This window comes from Thalassophryne amazonica, chromosome 5 (assembly GCF_902500255.1).
Source record: "Thalassophryne amazonica chromosome 5, fThaAma1.1, whole genome shotgun sequence".
NCBI lineage: Eukaryota > Metazoa > Chordata > Actinopteri > Batrachoidiformes > Batrachoididae > Thalassophryne > Thalassophryne amazonica.
The window spans coordinates 23,001,984-23,025,656 of NC_047107.1; the positions used below are offsets into that span (position 1 = coordinate 23,001,984).

General features: G+C 43.3%; 1 protein-coding gene and 1 long non-coding RNA gene across 2 annotated transcripts in view; one reads left to right on the plus strand and one right to left on the minus strand.

Annotated features, from left to right (window-relative positions):
- Positions 1 to 712: 712 nt before the first annotated feature.
- On the plus strand, positions 713 to 20,740 carry LOC117510166. The gene is made up of 3 exons (XR_004560638.1): positions 713 to 793; positions 1,713 to 1,716; positions 20,729 to 20,740. It is a non-coding gene; the product is annotated as an uncharacterized LOC117510166 (long non-coding RNA).
- Positions 8,545 to 23,673, minus strand: part of unm_hu7912 (un-named hu7912) — a 45,346-nt gene continuing 30,217 nt past the window's right edge. Inside the window, 2 exon segments of the mRNA XM_034169782.1 lie at positions 8,545 to 12,691; positions 12,694 to 13,115. Of these exon segments, the coding sequence (XP_034025673.1) occupies positions 9,876 to 12,691; positions 12,694 to 13,063 (3,186 nt within the window). The 5' untranslated portion in view covers positions 13,064 to 13,115 and the 3' untranslated portion in view covers positions 8,545 to 9,875.

Sequence of the window (23,673 nt, forward strand, 5' to 3'; positions counted from 1 at the left end):
AGTAACGAGGGTGAACGGGGCTGGGCTGAGCACACAGCCCTGTGGCACCCCAGTGTTCAGCATGATGGTGGTGGATGTATGTCTTCCTATCCTGACATTCTGCGGGCTACAGGTACGAAAGTCTATAATCCATGTGCAGAGTGAAGTGGTAAGTCCAAGATCCTGGAGTTTGTGAACCATTTTATAGGGGATTATTGTATTGAAGGCGGAGCTGAAGTCTATGAATAGCATCCGGGCGTATGTATTTGGCTGTGCCAGGTGGCTGAGTGGAGTGCAACAAAGACGACATCATCTGCAGACCTGTTCCTCTGGTAGGCAAACTGGTGTCTGTCCAGATCTGCAGGGATGATGTCTCTGATGTGGGACAAGATGATCCTCTCAAAGCACTTCATGACTACCGAGGTCAGGGTGATGGGGCCTGTCCACAGTCATTAAAGCCGGCAGGTCATGAAAAAAAAAAGAAAATGAGTGTCTCAAAATATCAGAATATTTCATAAGATCACCCCCCCCACACACACACACACACACACACACACACACACACACACACACACACACACACACACACACACACACACACACACACAACACACACACACACACCACACACGATTTCTAATACACAATTGTCAAACTTCTGAAAGTATGTTTATTTATGCACTCAATACTTTGTTGGATTGTATTTTGAATTAATTACCGTGTCAATGCGGCGTGGAGGTAATCAGCCTGTGGCACTGCTGAGGTGTTATGGAAGCCCAGGTTGCTTTGATACACCCTTCAGCTTGTCTGTACTGTTGAGTCTGGTATCTTCTTCTTGACAATACCCTATAGAGAATTTATGGATCACTTTGCTTGAGAGTCTCCTCACAACTGCAGTCATCCCTGTTGCATGTGCATCTTTTCCGACCACACTTTTCTCCTTCCAGTCAACTTTCCATGAATATGCTTTGACACAGCACTCCGCTCTTTTAGCAATGACCGTCTGTGGCTTCTTCCTTGTGGAGGGTGTCAGTGAGTGTCAAGTCAGCAGTTTTCCCTCATGATTGTGGTTGTGTATACTGTACCACAATGAGAGATTTATGCTGTTTATTCTGGAAATAGTGACTTGAAATGAGTTATTCTTAGAGTCTGAGAAACTCATTTTCTATTTTTTTGGAGCCACACTTATAAAAATTGAAATAACATACTGCTTGAAACATTTTAGTTTGTATGTAATAAGTCTAGAATATATATTTTCAATTTCTAACAAAAGCATTGAACTTTTTTCATGATATTCTAGTTTTTTGAGATGCATCTGTCCTCTCTTAAGATGGCACTTTTAATTCTTTAAAATGATAAACCAAGGAAAGTCCCAAAATGTGTACTCATTATTTTCTATACCCACTTGCTCCAGTCAAGGTGGGGGTTTGGGGGCTTGGAGCCTATCCCAGCAGTCATAGGGTGTGAAGCAGGGTGCCCCCTGGACAGGACACCAGTCTAACGTAAGGCCACATATAGACCGACATTCACACTCTCACCTACAGTCAATTTAAAGGGTCCATTTCACCTAACCCGCATGTCTTTGTAAGCGGGAGGACGGCAGCGCATGGAACCCTTGCTAACATATCAAGAACATGCAAACTCCACACCGAAAAGCTGAGGTGGGAAGTGATCCCATGACTTTCTTGCTCTAAGGCAACAGTGCTAACCACTAAACCACTGTGTAGCCCCAGAAATGTACATTTCTATCATGAATAATTTAAGTGTTAGCATATAGTTAACTTTATATTCATTTAACTTTACATGTGGTTAGCTTTATATTTAGTGTTGGAATTACTTTTACCTTCAGCAAGTTTTATGTTAAGTTAGCTTTTAGCTTTCACTTAGTTTCATAATGTGGTGGCATTTGGGTTTCTAAAAGCTTTATATGCAAGTAGTTTCAGATTAATTTTTAGGTTGTGATTTTTATATTCAGTTAACTTTATATGCAGGCAGTTTTAGAATAAATTAATATTAGATTAAGTTATTTTTATATTCAGTTAATTTTAGTTTTCAACTGACTGTGTTAGCTTTCAGCATTTAATAATTGGCTTTTAGCTTTAGGTCGGATTGTGTATTGTGTGTCTGGACAATGACATTTTAGATATCAGCATATTAGAAACACGTGAAATCTGTAGTCCAGACTTTACGTTTTTTCCAAATCAAGAAAATAGGGTAGGCCTTATTCTTTAGGGTTAAATTAAACCAATTACTTAAAAATCTCATTGCACAAAAGCATTAGTTCACCTGGGTCTACTAATCACATTATATAAGAAAAAATTATTTTGGCAATTTGGAGAAAACAGCTGTATTACTGATACTCTACCACTAGGTGGTGGTCTCGTAACATTAAAATGACGATATATTATTGAAATTTTTATATGAAACCCACATTTGTATAAACACACAACACATACAAGCATGTATATATGTATGTTTGAAATTGGACAAAATGGTAAATGGACTGCATTTATATGATGCTTTTCCATTTGAAGACTTCAGATGCAAAACCCATTATCTCCAAAGCCATACATTTTTAGTTGAGGCCATTATGTACTTGGCTGTCAAGGGGACCGTCAGTGTGCAAAATATGAAAGAATTTGAACAAACCGCTTCCATGTTATTGATGAAAGTCTGTACATTTCCATAGGATTTCCTTTAAATCTCTATTTTCAGCTGAATTTTTCTCCATTTGAAAAAAAAGGACTTACTGGGTTTTGCATCTGAACTCTTCAATTTTGCATCAGAAGCTCAAAGCGCTTTACAAGTATGCCTCACGTTCACCTATTCTGACAGGCACAGTCACACACACCATTGTCCAATTTCACCTTTTTCTATTTATTTAGGACATTTATTGAGGTCATTATTTAATTTACAACACAGATCTGAGAACAAATGATATGTAGCACATATGTCAAACAAAATATCACATTCACACATCAATTTCAATAAGTGAAATATACAGAAGAAACTAATACTGAACAAAAATTTACAGTAAAATTACGAAATCAATGATTAAGATAAATCACCAATGTTTGTAATTTGGGCTTTAACATTGTTTAGTGGGGTTTAAATAACTGCATTTTAAAATTATATGTAATTATTTCCAGTGTTGTAAAAAGCAACATGTATTAGATAAATATCAATATTCAGGGATAACTTATAACCTGGTTACATTTGGCAAAGAGATTATGTTTTTGTTGCCACGTGGCTGTTTTTTTTAACAGGATATCTCCAAAAGACAATAAACAATTTCAATGAAATTTGGTGAAAAGGTACAGCAGGCCTTGGGCCAAGGAAGACCTGATTAAATTTTGGTGCAGATCTATATCAATGATATTGTTGTGTGGGCCGCCAGAAGAGGAGGTACTGCTGGCCCACCACCAGAGGGCGCCCTGCCTGAAGTGCGGGCTTTAGGCACGAGAGGGCGCTGCCGCCACGGACACAACCGGGAGTGACAGCTGTCACACATCAACTCATGACAGCTGTCACCCATCATTTCATCACTCCATAAAAGCCGGATGTCATCGCCACCTCGCTGCCGAGATATCATCTACCTGTGAAGGTAATATTCTCTGCTGTACTGAAAACTGTGTCATAGTATGAACTCTTTTTGCAGCCGCTTTCCTGTTGTGAGCCTTATCTGCTGGATTGGCGTTTGGTGTGAACAGCGACGGCTTCGCTTCATACCCCAACCAGATAAGTGGTTAACAGGAGCTGCACGAGTGTGTGATTAGGGGTGGAGGTGACTTTCCACCTTCTGACTGTTTTTGTTACTGGGTGTGCACACACCCACATCTCACTGTTTGTGCTCCACGCCAGCAGTACCAGATCCGACAGTCGGGGACGGTGATCACCTGGGAATTCGGGACTTGGCGGCTCCAGTATTCACCAGGTTCGGTGGCGGCGGAAATCGTGTGGTTCCGGCTCTTCTCAGGACAGACGTCTTCTATTCTCGAGCCTGCCCACACGTCACCTTTGTGTATTGACTATCAGATTCTGAGATTGTCTGTATATTCGTTGTGCACATTCACAACATTAAATTGTTACCTTTTGGCTCATCTATTGACCGTTCATTTGCGCCCCCTGTTGTGGGTCCGTGTCACTACACTTTCCCCAACAGATATTTCCTTTGATCATTAAGTAAAGACAAAGCAAGTCAAAGGTCAATTTTCTTTTAATTTTTAAGTCAATTTTTGTTACTTTATGACCTCAGCCATATATTTATATATGCTACTGTTACTTCATTAATTGGGAAAGCTTAATATCAAAACCTACCATCCCTGACCAGGCACCTAAGTGGGTCTACTCTACTCTTTTCTACAAGACCAGGCACCTACGTGGGACTGCGCTACTCTTTTCTACTCTATTTTACTCTTCCTTGTTAGATCTTTAGATATACCTTTATATACTAGAATTGGAATATAATATATAAGATATACCTTACTGAATTGTCATGAATTTGTCAACCTGGTTCTCCAACACCTTTTCATAGTTCTGCACAGGAATTGGCCCATTGGTGTACCAAGGATAATGGAAAACTGTGTGGGATCATTTATACCCTAGGAAAATATGTCTGCTTTTTAACATTATAGGCTTTGATTTGACTGTAATGTTTCACTTCCAATCACTGTGTTGTAATATCTTGAAGTGAATCATGGCTAACTGATCTAGAACAGCAAGATTTACTGCTGTGGAAGCCTTCCCATAAATTTAAGGCCCAAGGGGAGCAGGTGGAGTTCAGGCAAGGCCTGGTGGTTGAGCCAAAACTCAAGAACGAACCTGTTGAAGAACCCGAGGCCAAGAAATGCCCCCAGTAGGCCTACCCGAGGATCAGTCTGTAAGAAACAGTGAACTGCAGAACAGGATTTAAAGACCACATGCAGGCAAAGAAATCTTCCTCCTCTAGACTGGTGTTTCGTGCAGGACATCATCACGGATCCACTGAGCATAACACTTGAAGCAGGATGTGACAACATTTAGTCAGTATTTTTTGCATTAAAAAAGGTTGAAAACCACAATTAGTTACATTAGAACCTTTTAAAATATCTGTCACACAAAAAATGAAGCACTTGAGCTCAAATACAGTCATTGTATACCTTTTTAATTTGGGTCATAAATTACCCCACTTATTTCTGTTTCTAAAATACTTTGGCTGCTTGAAGGTTAAGATAACTGTGGGCATAACTAACTTATTGATGTAATTTATTTGTTGGAAGTGACTGATTAAATGTAACTGGGTAACTGCAACTAAGTGATTTAGAGAAACTAACAAACCTAATGATATTTTTAGTTTAGAATGAAGACAAACTTGAATATAAAAATATATTGCTCTAGCATAATAGTTTTTTTTCTTCTTCAAAAATCCAAAACATATTTTGAATTCAGGACTGGATTAATGTTCCTTGATATCAGTGAGACATCACAGGTATGTTGAAATTAGTCCTGTAATTATTTTTACCTCCGCCAAGGAGGTTATGTTTTCGGTCGTGTTTGTTTCTTTGGTTGTTTGTCTGTCAGCAAGATAACTCAAAACGTTTTGAACGGATTTTGATGAAATGGTGTGGAGTGGTTGGAAATGACAAAAGGAACAAGTGATTAAATTTTAGTGGTGATCTGGATCACAATCCGGATCCAGGAATTTTTTAAAGGATTCTTCACCATTGCGGGATAGGGGGAATTTTGACATTCTAGTTTCTAATGCCACAAAAACAAGGCAGAAAGGCTTGAAAAAAATTAGGGTGTAACATAGTCAAATGTTCTATCAAACAACAAAGTTTGGTGATGATTGGATCCGGATTCCGGATCTGGTGATCCAGAATCAGGGGTGTAGGCAGAAATCATAAAATGGGTGGGCCAGAAAAAATCAGACAGGCCCAACCTTTGGGGTTGTAGGTAAGGTGTAGGTATTATAATACACTGTTTGAAAAAGTGTGCCTCGTTTGGACATCGCAAGCAACGTTATCACTTAGCCTACAGCACTGGCAAAGTGAACACACAGACGCAACATGTCACAAGTACTCTTCATGGATAATGCAAGCAGCAGTGCCACACACACACACACACACACACAGTTCACGTCTGGTAGCCTACTTGGCTGAGCCTAAACCCAAAACGTCAATAGGTATTTAAATAAGGCATTGTTTCAAAAATGAATTCCAAGTTTAATGATGAACACATCTCAGCCAACTGCACAGACTCTGTGTGCACAGTGACACAGACGCAAAGTGTCAGACACAAGCACCCCATGGACAATGCAAGCAGCAACGCAACTCTTAGTCATGTAAAGTCCTTTAAAGTAAAAATTCAAAATATATCCACAACATGAAAACAGGTTGGCTCGGTGGCCAAATTATGAAATTGATAAACACTGGAAACCATGGCTTGGCGGCCAAATTAAAAACCATCAGAACGGACACCAACATGATTCGTGGCAGTTGCAATATAATATTAACAATTGGGCCTATTTAGAAGAAAAAAGTAATTAATGGTCTCACACTTACATTTGATGATTCTTTTAATGCTACAGCAAGAGATGACGGGGTTTTTTGTTGAACTCTCTTATCACGTCATCATAGTCCAATGATTCGGTCAGTTCTCTTTCAAGGGAAAGCCCAGAGAGTGCATTCAGTCTGTGAGTCAACATGGATGTTCTGGTGGACGTTTTTATCCGATTAACAGTAGAAAACAGCGAAATCCGCAAAGTAGTCAGCGCTATTTTTTGCATTTATTATAGTTGTTTTAAGGCTGTAAAACCCCTCACTACACACTTTATACACTTTTCTCAAACAGGCATTAACATTTTCTCACTTTTCTCTCTTGTGTAAACACTCTCTTTTTTCTTCTGTGCTTGAAGATTATAAACAGACACACGCAGGACAATGCGCGTACTCTCCCCTCGCTCACTGCCTCCGGAGGTACAGATGCGGGACCCGCAAAGAATCCAAGTCCTCTCTCGGTGGCCACGGAGCTCTGCCACAGTGAGCGTAGTCTCTGGACCTGTTGCCAGATTTGGCGCAATTCCGCACAGCAGACAGGAGGGCGGTGTGAGTGGCCCCTGCTGCGTTTATCGAGCTCACAGAAAGCGCATTGGAGGCAGTGAGAGCAATCGCGGTGATGCCGACCAGTGCCGCGACCAGCCCGCCTGATAAGGACGCAGAACACAATGCGCGTTAAAAAAAAAAAAAAAAAAAGCATGCCAAATTGCTCTAAAAAAAATCCGCGAAACTGCAAGGCCGCGAAAGGTGAACCGCGTTATAGCGAGGGACCACTGTACTCTGAAAATGAATTAATGAAAATCACAGAAGATGAACCAGATTTTTTTGACAAAATTTATTGTCGCTCAGTGCTAATGCAATACCATATCATAGGAATACAATGAGGCAACAACAGGTGACTGTCGAGTGTTGACTCAGCCTTCTCATTGGATGGGGCGGGCCTGGCTGACAAGTGGGCGGTCCCAGGCCCATCCAGGCCCACTCCTGGCTACGCGTTAAGTCCAGAATATGCAAAAATATAGGGAAAATAGAAAATGTGTGCGTCAGTGTGAGGTGACAAATGAAGCTAGAGAAGCACAACTAACAGCAAATTGTAGCTGAATCTGTACTGATTCAGTAAGGTGTCATCAGATTTGATGTAGCTTCAAATGTTATGGAGCTAGATCCAGAAGAAAACCGCCATTACTGAAAAATCTATACAATAACTTTTGAACTAATAAAGACATAAAAGTGATTCTAAGTTCTAGTGGTATGTTTTCATGGTCAAGGATGTCAAATATACAGGAAAGAAAAGTGTATGTATCATAGTTTTGGTTGGAACACTGAACTGTTGAATAGATCACTGTGCCAAGGAGGGAATCTCTTTAGGGTCAGTGACCCTATGGCCTTGGCGGAGGTTTGCACTCTCTGAGTGCTTCTAGTTTTTTACTGCAACCCAAAAGTAGCACTTGAGTGATACAAGATTTCAAACTGAAAATATTAGAAATTGTTTTAAAACAGCCATATTGTGCAATTTAAAAGCAAAATCCAAATTTTAATGTTACATATAGCTTGAGTTCTGTCAAATGTCCTTAAACGTCCACAATTCTATGTCGTTACATATAGGAACAGGGGTGCCGAAAAGGGGAGAATAAGGAGAAGGATTCTAGGGGCCCATGATTGACAGGCCCAGAGAGGCCCCAAATACAATTATAATACTGACAAAACAACATGGGGGTGGCCCAGTAAGATTTCTTTTAATGGGACCCAATATCCCTGGCGGCCCCCCTGTGTTGGAATGCCCCACCGCCATATTAAATTTATAGCCAAAATGGCGTGTTTTAGATTTTTGCAACATAAGTCACTGCGCTCGCTCGGAAGTACATTAAGTCTAGAAGCGTGCATTGGTGTCACGATTTACCCTATCTGCAACACCACAAAGCCACCTTGGGTCCCAGATGGCAACCATCCAGGCACACAACCAACACATCCCCACCCCTCGAAAACTTCCTGATAAACAGTATACTGGAAGAGAAATGCAAACTCGTCACACTTGTTAAATTCCATTTATTATATATTTATGTAGGTTATAAACATCACAAAATATAAAGTTGAAGAAGGTCTTGCACAAAGATATATTTATATATATATATAATGGAGTAAAAGAGCAACCTTAGATTAGTCAATAATGCAGTGGAGCAGGCATATCAATCTGGGTTCTGTGCTGTACTGCAGTTACATCAGGAATATTCTTACATTGTAATTCACGTCAGTCCAAAAAAAAAAAAAAAAGATTTTGCAGTTCATGGCTCCAAGGAATTCATTTTTTTTTTTTTAAATGATTAAACAGTTTACAATATAGTTGTTGCTGTTGCTCTTTTATTGCATATGGTTCAAGAACTTACTTTAATCTTAGTTACAATAAGGTCTCGGGATAATATTGATCAAATTCTGTAATATTCAATATATACCTCTTACATTTCTAGGCATCAGATGGTAGTTAATTTAACAACTTAAATTTAATTATAAGCAGTATCACTATTAAAATACCTGAATAACATGCTTTGGGCATAGTAACTTCATTCACACAGGTAATTATGTCAAAAGCTGTCAACCCTTTAGTAATAGCTAAACCTATACATTGCTTTGTGTCAAATGCATGTGTTTATGATAGAAGGCCACTTTAAAATAAATTAAAAAACAAGACTGACATCAAGTCTTATGTGATTTAATATGTAATAATAATGAAAAAATCTAATTTTTGAATTAAACAGGAAAATAAATACCGGTGTAAGTTTTTAATGAAACAACTAATATAGCAATAATTTTCAAACAGACACCCACACACACAACTACAGCATATTTAGGAACTAATATTTAAAATACTAAAAAAAAAATAATAATAATGAATTAACAGTTGTAATATAACAACCACTGTAACAAGTTATAATTTGAGGTTTCAATATAATATTTACTGGAGGAAAAAAAAAATAGAGGATGACTGTTAAAACGTGAGACATGAGCGTACCCATGTTTTGCAGAGGCAATGAGACCTGTACTTTAGAAATATTGTGTGCTTCATACATTTTCTGCAAAAACGGCAAACTCCATAAATGTTCACGTTAATGTTCACATTAATAACCTCGGTAGTTTTATTTGCCTATTATACATGCAGGCTATTAACTCTTCATGATGCAACAGGATCAAACAAGCTAAAAACAACAGGCAGCGTGTGCACGTGTCGCAATGACAGAAGAAATGTGGGCAAATGAGAAATTTATCTGATGTCTTTCCATATTCATATTTCAATCTGTTCAATCACCCCTTGTAATTACAGTATGTACACACTGACATCAATATCATGAACTCTGTGGTGCTATCCTATATAATATCATCCAAGAGGTGAGGGGTACCCACCCAGTCCAGTGTTCTTGGCTCTGATGCAGCCATGATCATGCACATAAACTGCCTCCCTGTTCTCTTATCTATTGGGTAAATAGTAGTTGGTGTGAATCTTTTGTTGCTTTCCACAAACTCACAAAGCTGATTATAAATTTTGGGGTACTCGTGACGAAGGAAGACTCCCCTGGTCCTGAGCTCACGTTGGATATTGACAAAACAAACCTCTCTGGCTTTTCTTCCCTCCTCCCCCTCCTTGTCAATGCCCGGCGTACCTGGAGGTGGAGTGAGGATGAGAGTTTCCATCTCCATCTCCTTTTTGGGTACCTTTTTGTCCGGGCTTGAAGAAGCTAGGGATACCTTTGCATATTTTCGAACTGTCGGTGCTTGGATTCTTGGTGAAGGTCTGTTAGGCACTAGTTCACCAACAGCTATGGATACATTCAGAAGGAAACATTCATTTGGGTCATATTCACTACCTGCCTGCTGCAGTTCCTTGCAGTATTCGCCAAGGTTGTCCTTGAAGCCATCCAGCTCTCTGAGAGATAAGTACGTTGGAGACATTAGGAGGCTCTCGAGCCCAATTTGCAAGAAGTTGTCAGCTGTCCCTGGATTAGCAAAACCCAGAAACAGAATGCCTCTGCCTCTGGAAAGATAACCAGCTCGAGCAACACGTGAGAAGGCTTTATGGATGTCTGAATTCTCTCTGCAGAATTTGAGAGCGTGGCGACACACACTGCTGACGCGACCATACAGACAAGTCTCTTTGTGAGTCTCCCAGTCGTCCCTGCGACAGATTCTTGAGCAGTAAAAGGTGTAGCAACTGTGACATGATTTGAAATACAAACAGGCATTGAACATGCTCTCAACCCGGTTGCACTTCCTGTTAGCACAAACCATTGTGTCATCTTCATCTGTACTGTGATCTGGAGAACACTCTTCTGCACTCCTTTGTAAACCATCACAGCCACTGTCAGGGTCTTTGACAGTGTCAGGGCTGGATTTAGTGGATGTGACATCTTTGTTCAAACATCCTAGGTTGTCTTGTCCAGAAGACCCTCTGTCTTTTTCATTATCTTCACTAATTGGTTGTTTTACCTGGTCCACCAGGTCTTCATTGGACGTTTTGATTGTTGGTGGTTTGTAATCAACCACTAAGTCAGCTAATAGCTCATCCAGTTGCTCGAGACTCTGTTGCAAAGAAAAGTTGTGTTTTGTGTCTTTGGTTACATCTGTTTTGAGGGATGGCTGCTTTTGAAGCATTACCCGTGCAGATGGTGTCTTTTCACTGTCCATCACATCCCAATTAACAGAGTGCACATCTCGCTTCTTGGTGTTGCCAGCACTGATGTCGTTGTCAGTTATGGTGATCTCCGGCGTCACAAACCAGTGACTGCTCTTGGTATTCCTCCAGGAACTGCTTGAGCCCCTCTCTAATGAAGTTTCAGAGAGAGAAAGGGCAGCATAGCGCCTTGGTGAGCTTGAAAGGTTAAGTATAACAGGTTGGCTTGTAATGTCAGAGGAGGCTCCGTGTGTTCTGTGGTAAAACAGATTTTCATAGCTTCGCCCACGGGGCACTGACCGCTCTATGTCATGCCGTGGATACAAAATATTGTCCCAAGACTTGGAATGGTTTTTGACCTCTGCTCCAAGTCTACAGCTGTTTGGAAACCATGGGGACATAATGGGGTCTTGCCTTATTCTTGCTGGTATGTGCTGAGAGGACTGGTATGAGTAACCAGATATACTTGAGTGATACAAGTCATCTGAAAAGGCTGGGGATATATGAGGACGTCGACGGCCCTCTGTATGATATGGCCGGGTTGGAATGTATTGCTCTTCGGGTGGGTTGAATGGCTTTGAGAAAGACAACCTTGAGCTGTTCACACGGTATGGATTGAATCGGTTGTCTTCTTCATAATAAGATCTGGACAGTGGTGTTTGAGAAAAGCAGGACCCTGCCTCACTAGTGGAGTAAGGTTTATAGACTGTCTGTGCTGGTGCTTGGTTGGATAGATGATCGGTATAGCATGATCTGACTGGAAGGGTGTGAACCCATCGAGCTCCTGGATCATACTGGCTGGTCACAGCACTACCTTGGCTGGTTAAACTAGACCTATGATCCTGAAAGTATGTTCTAGAAAAGGGATGGATGGGATATCGAACAGGGTCTTCTGTGTAGAAAAATTTAGTGGGAATGTTAGGATTTGAGTAAGCTCTTTGTTCTTGACTCAAATATGGGACTGTTGGTGATGACATTCTATGCATGTCTAGATGCTGGAAAGATATAGGAGACATGCTGGTGTAGTGGTATCCTGGTCTAAAATCTCCACTGTAGCATTCGCTTGGAGTGGGCGTTGGTGAAGAGACAAGCTGGCACGGCACATACAAACCTCTGCTGCCACTGGAATGGGAGGATCTCTGCCAAACATGGTCATTCTGTACATTCGGAATCTGTCTCGACGCATGCTGTAGTACTGCCGCATCTGGTTTAATGTCCATACGGCATCTGACATGAGGAGTTGTAGCTGGTTTATCACGTTTGTCCTCTTCAAAACAGTCCGAGACATAGAGAGGAGAATGAGATTGAAGTTTTATAGGATGAACCTCATTCAAGAAAGCCTTGGAGGAAAAGGACTCTCGATGTGTTTCAGAAGTTCCCAAAGTATCTGATGCAGGTGGAGGTGCATCTCTGTTCTTCCTGGCTTCTGGGGGAGATACTGAGATGGGTATAGGGGTGAGTGTGGACTTGAATCTGGGAGCACTTTTAGACCTTGCTCTCTTTTTGAATCCGACCACATAAAATTGCTGGTTTTGTCTTGACTGGCATGTTGCCGGAACTGCAGAGTGTAAAATAGATCGGGAGATGAAAATCGGTGGTGCCCCAGTTGATCTAATCCGTTCCATAATAGATCTTTGCTTAATGTGTGATTGTCTTCCCTTTTGTAAGGGTATTCCATTGTGGAAGAGAAGCACTGTGGGTCATCCAGAGATTCAATAAAGTCAAAGCTACGGCAGTGTCTTTTGTTAATTATTTCCGGTTTGTCAATCATTTTCAAGTCACATTGCTGGGAAGAGTGGAGAGAAACAGAGTGGTCAGTAATTGGATTTAGAGCAATGTCCTGATACAGAGTGGATGCCAGTATATCAGGAGGATGCGTCCGTGTCATCTTAAAGGAGCGTGGCTGCTCTCCAATCAGTATGGCTTCATATCAGGATGGTCTGTAGAAAGAAAAGCAAACAGAGAACACATAAACCTCTCAGCACACTTCAGTGATGTTTAAAGATAATGGCCTCAATAAACATTACAGGAGCATCAGCTACTAAAAAAGAAGTATGCTGAGTGAATCAGTCTATGTGTATAGAAATTATTTTTACCCGAGGTCAAAATATGTCCATCGGATATTGCGAAAGCCTTTGCATCCATCTGTCTGTCTGTCTGTGCTCAGTATAACTCCATTCCTATTAGTGCCAGGGTCTTCAAATTCACAGGGAACATTCTTGGGACACAGACCTTGGACAAGTTCAAAGATGACTAAAGTTGACCTATTTTAAATGGTTATTTTAATGACTGCAGTCATAACAAGTTAAACTGGCCAGTGTGTGGTTTTTGGTGGAACACCTGCATTGACAAAATTTAACATACAACCCCAATTCCAATGAAGTTGGGATGTTGTGTAAAATGTAAATAAAAACAGAATACAATGATCCTCTTCAACTTATATTCAATTGAATACACCACAAAGACAAGATATTTAATGTTCAAACTGCTAAAATTGATTGTTTTTATACAAATATTTGCTCATTTTGAACTGGATTCCTGCAACACGTTTCAAAAAAGCTGGGACAGTGGTATGTTTACTACTGTGTTACATCACCTTTTCTTCTAACAACACTCAATAAGCGTTTGGGAACTGAGGACACTAATTGTTGAAGCTTTGTAGGTAGAATTCTTTTCCATTCTTGCTTGATGTACGACTTCAGTTGTTCAACAGTCCAGGGTCTCAGTTGTTGCATTTTGCACTTGATAATGTGCCACACATTTTCAATGGCCAACAGGTCTGGACTGCAGGCAGGCCAGTCTAGTGCCTGGACTCTTTTACTACGAAGCCACGCTGTTGTAACACGTGCACAATGTGGCTTGGCATTGTCTGCTGAAATAAGCAGGGATGTCCCTGAAAAAGATGTTGCTTGGATGGCAGCATGTGTTGCTCCAAAACCTGGATGTACCTTTCAGCATTGATGGTGCCATCACAGATGTGTAAGTTGTCCATGCCATGGACACCAACACACCCCCATACCATCACAGATGCTGGCTTCTGAACTTTGCGCTGGGAACAATCTGGATGGTCTTTTTCCTCTTTTGTCCAGAGGACATGACATCCATGATTTCCAAAAACAATTTGAAATGTGGACTCATCAGACCACAGCAGACTTTTCCACTTTGCATCTGTCCATTTCAAATGAGCTCGGGCCCAGAGATGGCACCGGCATTTCTGGATTTTGTTGATTTATGGCTTTCGCTTTGCATGGTAGAGTTTTAACTTGCACTTGTAGATGTAGCGACGAACTGTGTTAACTGACAATGGTTTTCTGAAGTGTTCCTGAGCCCACGTCGTAAGAGGTGCACAGGCGTCAGCAGGAGGCGTGTTAGGTGAGCTGCAGCAAATCTTAACCGCTTTCACTGCTCGGCTGGACTTAGTCACCAAGCAGAATGTGATTCTCAATCAGAGGATGGAGGCTCTCGCCGCCAAGGTGGAAGCGCAGGCTCAGGGCGCTGCTGCAGCACCTCCTCTTGCTGACAGGAGGCCTGAAACAGACATTCTGCTGGTCATTCAACGAACCCCCCCACCGTCCCCTGAAGCTTACATAAGCCCTCCGGAGCCGTACGGAGGCTGTGTCGAGACATGCGCGGACTTCTTAATGCAGTGCTCGCTCGTCTTTTCACAGCGTCCCGTCATGTACGCGTTAGACGCCAGCTGGGTGGCTTACGTAATAAATCTGCTTCGAGGAGAGGCACGCGCCTGGGCTACGGTGCTCTGGGAGCAGAATTCACGGCTCCTAACGATGTATACTGGGTTTGTGAGGGAGTTCAAGCAGGTTTTTGATCACCCCCATAGAGGCGAATCTGCTTCGAACTTGCTGCTGTCAATCAGGCAGGGGTGTCGGAGCGCAGCTAAGTATGCAGTCGACTTCCGCATTGCGGCAGCGCGAGCCGGCTGGAATGCTGTTGCGCTCCGCGCCGCTTTTGTAAACAGACTGTCTCTGGTCCTTAAGGAGCACCTGGTGGCAAAGGAAGAGCCGCGGGATTTAGACGGGCTTATCGACCTGGTTATACGGTTAGACAACCGATTAACAGAATGCCGACGGGAGCGAGATGAAGGGCGTGGTCAGGCACAAGCCGTCCCTCTTCCTCCCGGGTCCGAAAGGGAGCCGACTTCCCCACGCTCCACAGCCAGGGCACTCCACGTGACGACAGCTCCCCCTGCTGACGTTGCTATGGAAACGAGCAGGGCCAAAAGGCGATCAGATCAGAGACAAAGGATGCTGGTCCGTGGGGAGTGTTTTCTCTGCAGCTCAACCGAGCACACACAGAAAAAATCCGGAATTCCACCTCCCCGATGGGTGCTGGTTTCTTTTTTGTGGGCAAGAAAGACGGCGGACTCCGTCCATGCATTGACTACAGGGGGCTGAACGAAATCATGGTTCGCAACCGATACCCTCTGCCCCTGTTAGATTCAGTGTTCACGCCCCTGCATAGAGCCCAAATATTCACAAAACTGGATCTTAGGAATGCGTACCAACTGGTTCGGATCCGGAAGGGAGACGAATGGAAGACGGCATTTAACACCCCGTTAGGTCACTTTGAGTACCTGGTCATGCCGTTCGGCCTCACTAACGCCCCCGCGACATTCCAAGCTTTGGTAAACGATGTCTTGCGGGACTTCCTGCATCGGTTTGTCTTCGTATATCTGGACGATATACTCATCTTTTCCCCGGATCCTGAGACTCATGTTATGCATGTACGTCAGGTCCTGCAGTGGTTGTTGGAGAACCGGCTGTTTGTGAAGGGCGAGAAGTGCGAGTTCCACCGTACTTCTTTGTCCTTCCTGGGGTTCATAATCTCCTCCAACTCCGTCGCCCCTGATCCGGCCAAGGTAGCGGCGGTGAGAGATTGGCCCCAACCAACAAACCGTAGGAAACTACAACAGTTCCTCGGTTTTGCTAATTTTTACCGGAGGTTCATCAAGGGCTATAGTCAGGTGGTTAGTCCCCTGACAGCCCTGACCTCCACAAAAGTCCCCTTCACCTGGTCGGATCAGTGCGAAGCTGCGTTTAGGGAGTTGAAACGCCGGTTCTCGACTGCACACCAGTTTATAGTCGAAGTGGACGCCTCTGACTCAGGGATAGGAGCCGTGCTGTCCCAGAGCAGGAAGTCCGACAAGGTTCTCCACCCATGTGCCTATTTTGCCCGCAGGATGACCCCGGCTGAAAGGAATTATGACGTCGGCAATCGGGAACTTCTTGCAGTGAAGGAGGCTCTGGAGGAGTGGAGACACCTGTTGGAGGGAGCTTCGGTACCGTTCACGGTTTTCACTGACCATCAGAACCTGGAGTACATTCGGACCGCCAAGCGTCTGAACCCCAGGCAAGCCCGCTGGTCACTGTTCTTCGGGCGTTTTGACATTTGGATCACATAACGCCCCGGGACGAAGAACCAACGATCTGACGTCCTGTCCCGGGTGCACGAAGAGGAGGTCAGGACCAAGCTGTCAGACCCAACCGAAACCATCATCCCCGAGTCCACTGTTGTGGCCACCCTTACCTGGGACATGGAGAAGACCGTCCGGGAGGCCCTGACACGGAACCCGGACCCGGGGACTGGCCCAAAGAACAGACTATATGTCCCACCAGAAGCAAGAGCTGCCGTCCTGGACTTCTGTCACGGTTCCAAGCTCTCCTGCCACCCAGGGGTGCGAAGAACCATGGCAGTTGTCCGGCAGCGCTTCTGGTGGGCGTCTCTGGAAGCCGACGTCCGGGAGTATGTCCAGGCCTGCACCACCTGTGCCAGGGGCAAAGCGGACCATCAAAAGACCCAGGGCCTCCTCCACCCTTTGCCCGTGCCTCATCGCCCCTGGTCTCACATCGGCCTGGACTTCGTCACGGGCCTCCCGCCGTCCCAGGGCAAGACCACCATCCTCACGATAGTGGACCGGTTCTCCAAGGCGGCCCACTTCGTGGCCCTCCCGAAGCTCCCGACGGCCCAGGAGACTGCAGACCTCCTGGTCCACCATGTCGTGCATCTGCATGGGATTCCATCGGACATTGTCTCGGATCGTGGTCCTCAGTTCTCCTCCCAGGTCTGGAGGAGCTTCTGCAGGGAACTGGGGGCCACCGTAAGTCTCTCGTCCGGGTACCATCCCCAAACGAACGGGCAGGCAGAGCGGACGAATCAGGAACTGGAGCAGGCCCTCCGCTGCGTGACCTCCGTGCACCCGCCTGGAGTGACCATCTGGCCTGGATCGAGTACGCTCATAATAGCCAGGTATCATCGGCTACCGGCCTCTCCCCGTTTGAGGTGTGTTTGGGGTACGAGCCCCCATTGTTCCCGCTAGTGGAGGGAGAGGTCGAGGTGCCCTCGGTCCAGGCCCATCTGAGGAGGTGCCGTCGGGTGTGGCATACCGCCCGCTCTGCCCTGCTCAAGGCCCGGACGAGGGCTAAGGCCCATGCAGACCGCCGGTGTGCCCCGGCCCCTACGTATCAGCCCGGGCAGGCAGTTTGGCTATCCACGAAGGACATTCCACTACAGGTAGAATCCCAAAAACTGAAGGACAGGTTCATTGGACCATTTTCCATACTTAAAGTCCTCAGTCCGGATTCATCCAGTGTTCCATGTTTCACGAATCAAACCCTACCACATATCAACTCTCTGCACCCCCGGACCGGCGCCGCCTCCTGCCCGGATCATAGATGGAGAGCCTGCCTGGACCATGCGCACGCTCCTGGACATCCGTCGAAAGGGCCGGGGGTTTCAGTATCTGGTGGACTGGGAGGGTTATGGACCCGAAGAGCGCTCCTGGGTGAAGAGGAGCTTCATCCTGGACCCGGGCCGCCAGGAGGCACCCGTTGAGGGGGGGATCCTGTTGTGTGGGCCGCTGAAGAGGAGGTACTGCTGGCCCACCGCCACCAGATGGCTCCCTGCTTGAAGTGTGGGCTTCAAGCACGAGAGGGCGTCGGAGCAACCGGGAGTGACAGCTGTCACTCATCATCAGCACCAGCTGTCACTCATCCACAGTACATCACCACCACCATAAAGGCCGGACTACAACTCCACCTCCCCGCCGAGAAATCAGCCACTAGAGAGGTAATTTCTCTGCTACACTTAACTCTGACTTAGAGTCTGAAATTCTTTGCAGCCGTTTTCCTGTGGTGTGCCTTATCTGAGGGATTGGCGTTTGGTGTGATCAGCGACGGCTTCGCTTCACACTCCAACCAGATAAGTGGTTAGACAGGAGCTGCACGACTGTGTGATTGGAGGTGGAGGTGCTCCCTCCCAAAAGAACACAGACTGTGGGATTACTGAGTGTGCAAACTCACACTCATCAATACTGTTTCTGTTCTCTGCCAGCAGTACCAGGTCTGACAGCTGGAGACGGTGGCCACCTGGGGATCCAGGACTTGGCGGCTCCGGTGTTCTTCAGATCCGTTGGCGGTGAAGGCCGTGTGGGATCCGGCTCGGCTCAGGACGGATGTCTCCTATCCTCAAGCCTGCCCACACGTCACGCTACATATAATTGTCTGTGGTACCAAAACTGTTTGTCTGTATTCCGCTGTGGACTTCACAACATTAAATTGTTATTGTTTGGCTTATCCACTGTCCGTTCATTTAACGCCCCCTGTTGTGGGTTCGTGTTCCTACACCTTCACAACAGTACTTCCCTTTAAACTGAAATGTTCCAGACACACAGCACTGTGGTACCGAGGAAGTGGGTCCAAGTGAATGGATTTGTGTTTTATAAAAGGACTTGTGTCAACCTGTCAGGGTGCAGAGAGGACAACAGCCACCAAAGCTCCCTGAGGTGAAGCCTGCAGCAAGGTGAAGGCTTTTTTTTCTCCTGTGTGTTTAACTTAATAGTTGCTTTTAATTTAATTGTATTGTGTATTTTAAGAATATAATATTTTCTTTTCCTACAGAGGCCATAATATGCTGTCATATTAATATTATACCAAAGCAACCGACTAGCGATGATATGTGCAGGCAAGCAGAGCGTGCATGTGTTGTTTTATCAATGCACCAGCTCTGCTCCTGACCACACCTCATTTTTAGAGCAGTGCATCCACAGAACTGCAAGTGGTTTTTCTGTTTAGAGGATGCTGGACATAAAAATGATTACTGCATCTGGCATAAATTAGTATTAGTACTAACACTAAACTGTAGAGTTTGGATGCTGTAGCATATCACCCCCCCAAAAATGAAATGATGGTTGAAGGTGAAAACTGATCAGAGATTTATATTTTTATTGTAAAAAATATTACTCAAGTGTCAATAAAAACCTCAAAGTTTAAAAAAAATTATTTGCAGGATTAATGTTTATGGTTAGAGATTTATGATTACAAGTACTCTCTATTGAATTTATCAGTACTGCTGCAGTTAATGAGATAGGATTTCAGTCAGCGACTCTGATTTGTCATTACTGTCGGTTACACTGCAGCACTCCCTTCACATGTATTCTGATGATGTAAGAGAAAATTTAAAAAATGTTTTCATCAGTCTCTGTTTAAAAGACATTAAATGTCTTTTTTTGTTGTTTGAATGTTTTATCTGTAATAATCTCCAGGCAGACACACATACGGGTGTTGTTGTTGGCACCCACCTGTGATCTAACCCTGAGTTACCATCTGCTCATCGTGATGAAAGCACCGACGAGCCATCTCCCTGTCATATCTCCACAACACACAAATATCATGTCTGTTCACACAGAACCAGCAGCAGTAAAATGCAAACAATAAGAGAGAGAGAGTTTGTCTCTTTCCCCACGATTTCGCGACTCGGTGTACATTTTTCTGCTCGACAAAGCAGTTAGTCTGTGCATATAAAAATGAAGCATTTCAGTCTGTTAATGACACACAACTAATTCAGTCGCATGCTGAGAGCATTCATCATGCAATGTTTAAAAAAACATGACAAAATAAAAACTAGAGCACCGTGCAAACCTCCACCAACACTAGTTTCCAATTTTGACACATTTTTTACCTTGGAAAAAAATTTCAAGGTAAAGTCCTGTTAGAAGTGACTTTTCAAAATATAGATATGAAATATATCTATATATCAAAATATAGATCAAAAGGGCTTTTCGATGTTAACAAAAGAATCAAATATCTGCTAAATCTGCAATACGGATCAGATGATCAAACTTAGTCTACTCATTGAGAGCGCCAGTCTGCACCTCACTTTCCAATATGAGAGTGATTGAAGCACTTCTGATTGAGATATAATAATACAGTAACATGCTTTTGGAGGGCGGTATGCATTTTCTGAGTCCCGACGTCCATGTCCAGTCACCCAAAATGACCGATATTCACCCGAGTTAGACGAGGGCGATTATCTGTCATTTTGTGCGACTGCATGGACGGAGGGGCTCAGAAAATGACACCCGCAGGACAACTGCATGTTATTTGCATTATTATCACTTACTGAGATACATAACACATGGAATCACATTAACAATATTTAATGTCATGTCAAAATGCACAACACCCACCAAACTCGTACATAAAAAGTTGGCTCACTTTAACTTTTGTCATGTGGGGTACCGCACTGCCAAATTCGGCAGGGTGTCCTCATCAAGCTGGCTGCTTTGGCTGCTGTTCATTGTCAGACTATCCATGATAAAATCATCCGGAATATCCATAATGGGACCAACACACACTTCTTGCGTTTTCATGTTATTGTCTGCGGACAGTTCTGGGGTTGCGCATGCTATGACATCAGTTTATGCACAGCGGGGGGTATTGGGATACCCGCCCATTACCCAATACCCGCCCGCTACTGCAGGCAGGTATGGACAGGTAGCGTAAATGTAAATCTATGCTACCAGCCCAGCAACACCTCAGTAAGTGATAATGCAAAATGTACACCAAATGGGCTTTTCAATATTAAATTCAAATGTACGCAAAATCCACAATCTGGATCAGATCCAGATCAAACTTTGTCAGGCAACAGTGAGTGCCAGTCTGCACCTCACTTTCCCATATGAGAATGATTGGGGCCTGTTTGATTAAGATATAATGTAAAATGTACATTAAATGGGGTTTTCAATGTTAAATTTAAATGGCCACAAAATCTGTAATCCGGATCAGATCTGAATCAAACTTTGTCAGGTCATAGTGAGTGCCAGTCTGCACCTCACTTTCAAATATGAGCGTGATTGGGGCACTTTTGATTAAGATATAATATCAAATATACATTAAATGGGGTTTTCAACGTTAAATTTAAATGGCCACAAAATCTGTAATCTGGATCAGATCCGGATCAAACTTTGTCATATAGTGAGTGCCAGTCTGCACCTCACTTTCAAATATGAGCGTGATTGGTGCATGTTTGATTAAGATATAATATCAAATATACATTAAATGGGGTTTTCAATGTTAAATTTAAATGGCCACAAAATCTGTAATCCGGATCAGATCTGAATCAAACTTTGTCAGGTCATAGTGAGTGCCAGTCTGCACCTCACTTTCAAATATGAGCGTGATTGGGGCACTTTTGATTAAGATATAATATCAAATATACATTAAATGGGGTTTTCAACGTTAAATTTAAATGGCCACAAAATCTGTAATCTGGATCAGATCTGGATCAAACTTTGTTAGGTGATAGTGAGTGCCAGTCTGCACGTCACCGTCAAATATGAGCGTGATTGGTGCACGTTTGATTAAGATAATGTAAAATATACATTAAATGGGGTTTTCAATGTTAAATTTAAATGGCCACAAAATCTGTAATCCGGATCAGATCCAGATAAAACTTTGTCAGGTGATGAAGATACTATCCTACATAACACACTCAAAAAAAAGAAATTTGATCTTTTTGACGGAGTTATGAATTTGTAAAATTTTGTTTAGTGTTAAAAATTTTTACAGTTTCCCAAGATTTTTCCGGAGTTTGCCATTTGACCTATGAATTAATCTTCAGTAAAAATTTCACAAGGATAATATGAAAAACTGTGGGCTCCAGTCTGTGCACAAACAAACAAAACATAACCTACTCCATCTTCGCTGGTGGACCTAATAAGTGGATTTTTGTTTTCATCTTATTTTATAGGGCACCGCAGTTTTGTTTGAACCTTGTGTGGTTTCGTGGGATTTGACCACTTATGGGGACCTCCGCTCCATTGTGCAATATATACACAGGATAAGTTCACACGGATAAATGGTGTACTGCTTTGTTTTTGGCGGCAATCACCGAAGCAGTCATGAAAAGCATTTTTTTTCGGTTCCCAGTGGAGAAGAGAAGACGAAGCGAGTGGGAGACGTCGTGTCGGTAAGTGTTAGCCTACACAGCTAACCAGAGTAGCTCCGTTCTCTCGCCTGCAAAATCGCCTCAACACGTTTGAGCGCCAGGTCATAAACAAACCGCAACACATATCCACTTTCCACCACATCGTCAATTTTTCTTTGCATTTTCACTTTGTTTGCATGTAATTTGCCCAAAAACCCATTGGAAATGTCATGGTTTGTCCACCAGAAGTAGAGAAATTACATCATATGCGTCATACTTTATCCCTTTAGCGCCCGCCCTCAAACGAGACTGTGGTGCCCAATTCACACCAGCAATCCAGCAGAGTACAAAGCATAACACTGTTGGCTGAGGTGACACATTACCTTCAGTTTAGGATGATCCACTTTATAAACAGTGCATGGCTTCACGCAACTCAGTAAATTTCTCTGCTTACACTGACATTATATTGTACATGCTATTTTATTCATGTTATGATACGCTTGTTTTTCGCTGAAAGGTTTTTACAACCCAATTTACAATAAAAAGACGCCGGGTAAAATGTAAATGGAAACAGAATGCAATGATTTCTGTCAGTTAAACATGATCAAGACAACACATAAAATGTTGAAACTGATAAATTTGTTTTGTTTGTTTGCTTTTCAATATGCTCAATGGGAACTGAGGCTAGCAACATGAGCAGCGTTCAAGAAGTTGGCGCAGTTACGCGTTTGCGGCTGTATTGCAGCATTTTTCCTTCAAAATCACTTTTGGCTGTTTGAACACTGAATAAAGACATTTGTGGAGTTCTTCAGTTAAAATGTTCCCATATTATATATATATTTATACCATGGTCAGTGAGAATTCCATGTCTAACTGGCGTGCATTATACGCACATGTACTTTGGTGAGTTAAGTCCCTGTTATAATCGCTCTGCTCTGGTTGTCACCATAACATTTGAGGAATAGAAAGAGGACAGCAAATGAGAAGAACAGCAAAAGCAACTGCGTAAAGATTTAACATCGGACGAACTGGACAAGATTGAAGACGGGAAAGAAGAAGAGAACGGTTCTATCCTTGCCGAGCGCTCCACGTCAAAACAGTGAGCGTAGTTTCTGGACCTGTTTGCCAGAGTTTGTCACAGTGCAACACAGCAGAGAGAGGGGGGCGGTGTGAGTGGCCCGCTGTGGCGCAACCCGCAGACTCCGTAAGTGCATCGGAGACAAAACATAAAATATTCCCAAATACTCACACATTTTTATCAAGTTCTGTTAACTTAAA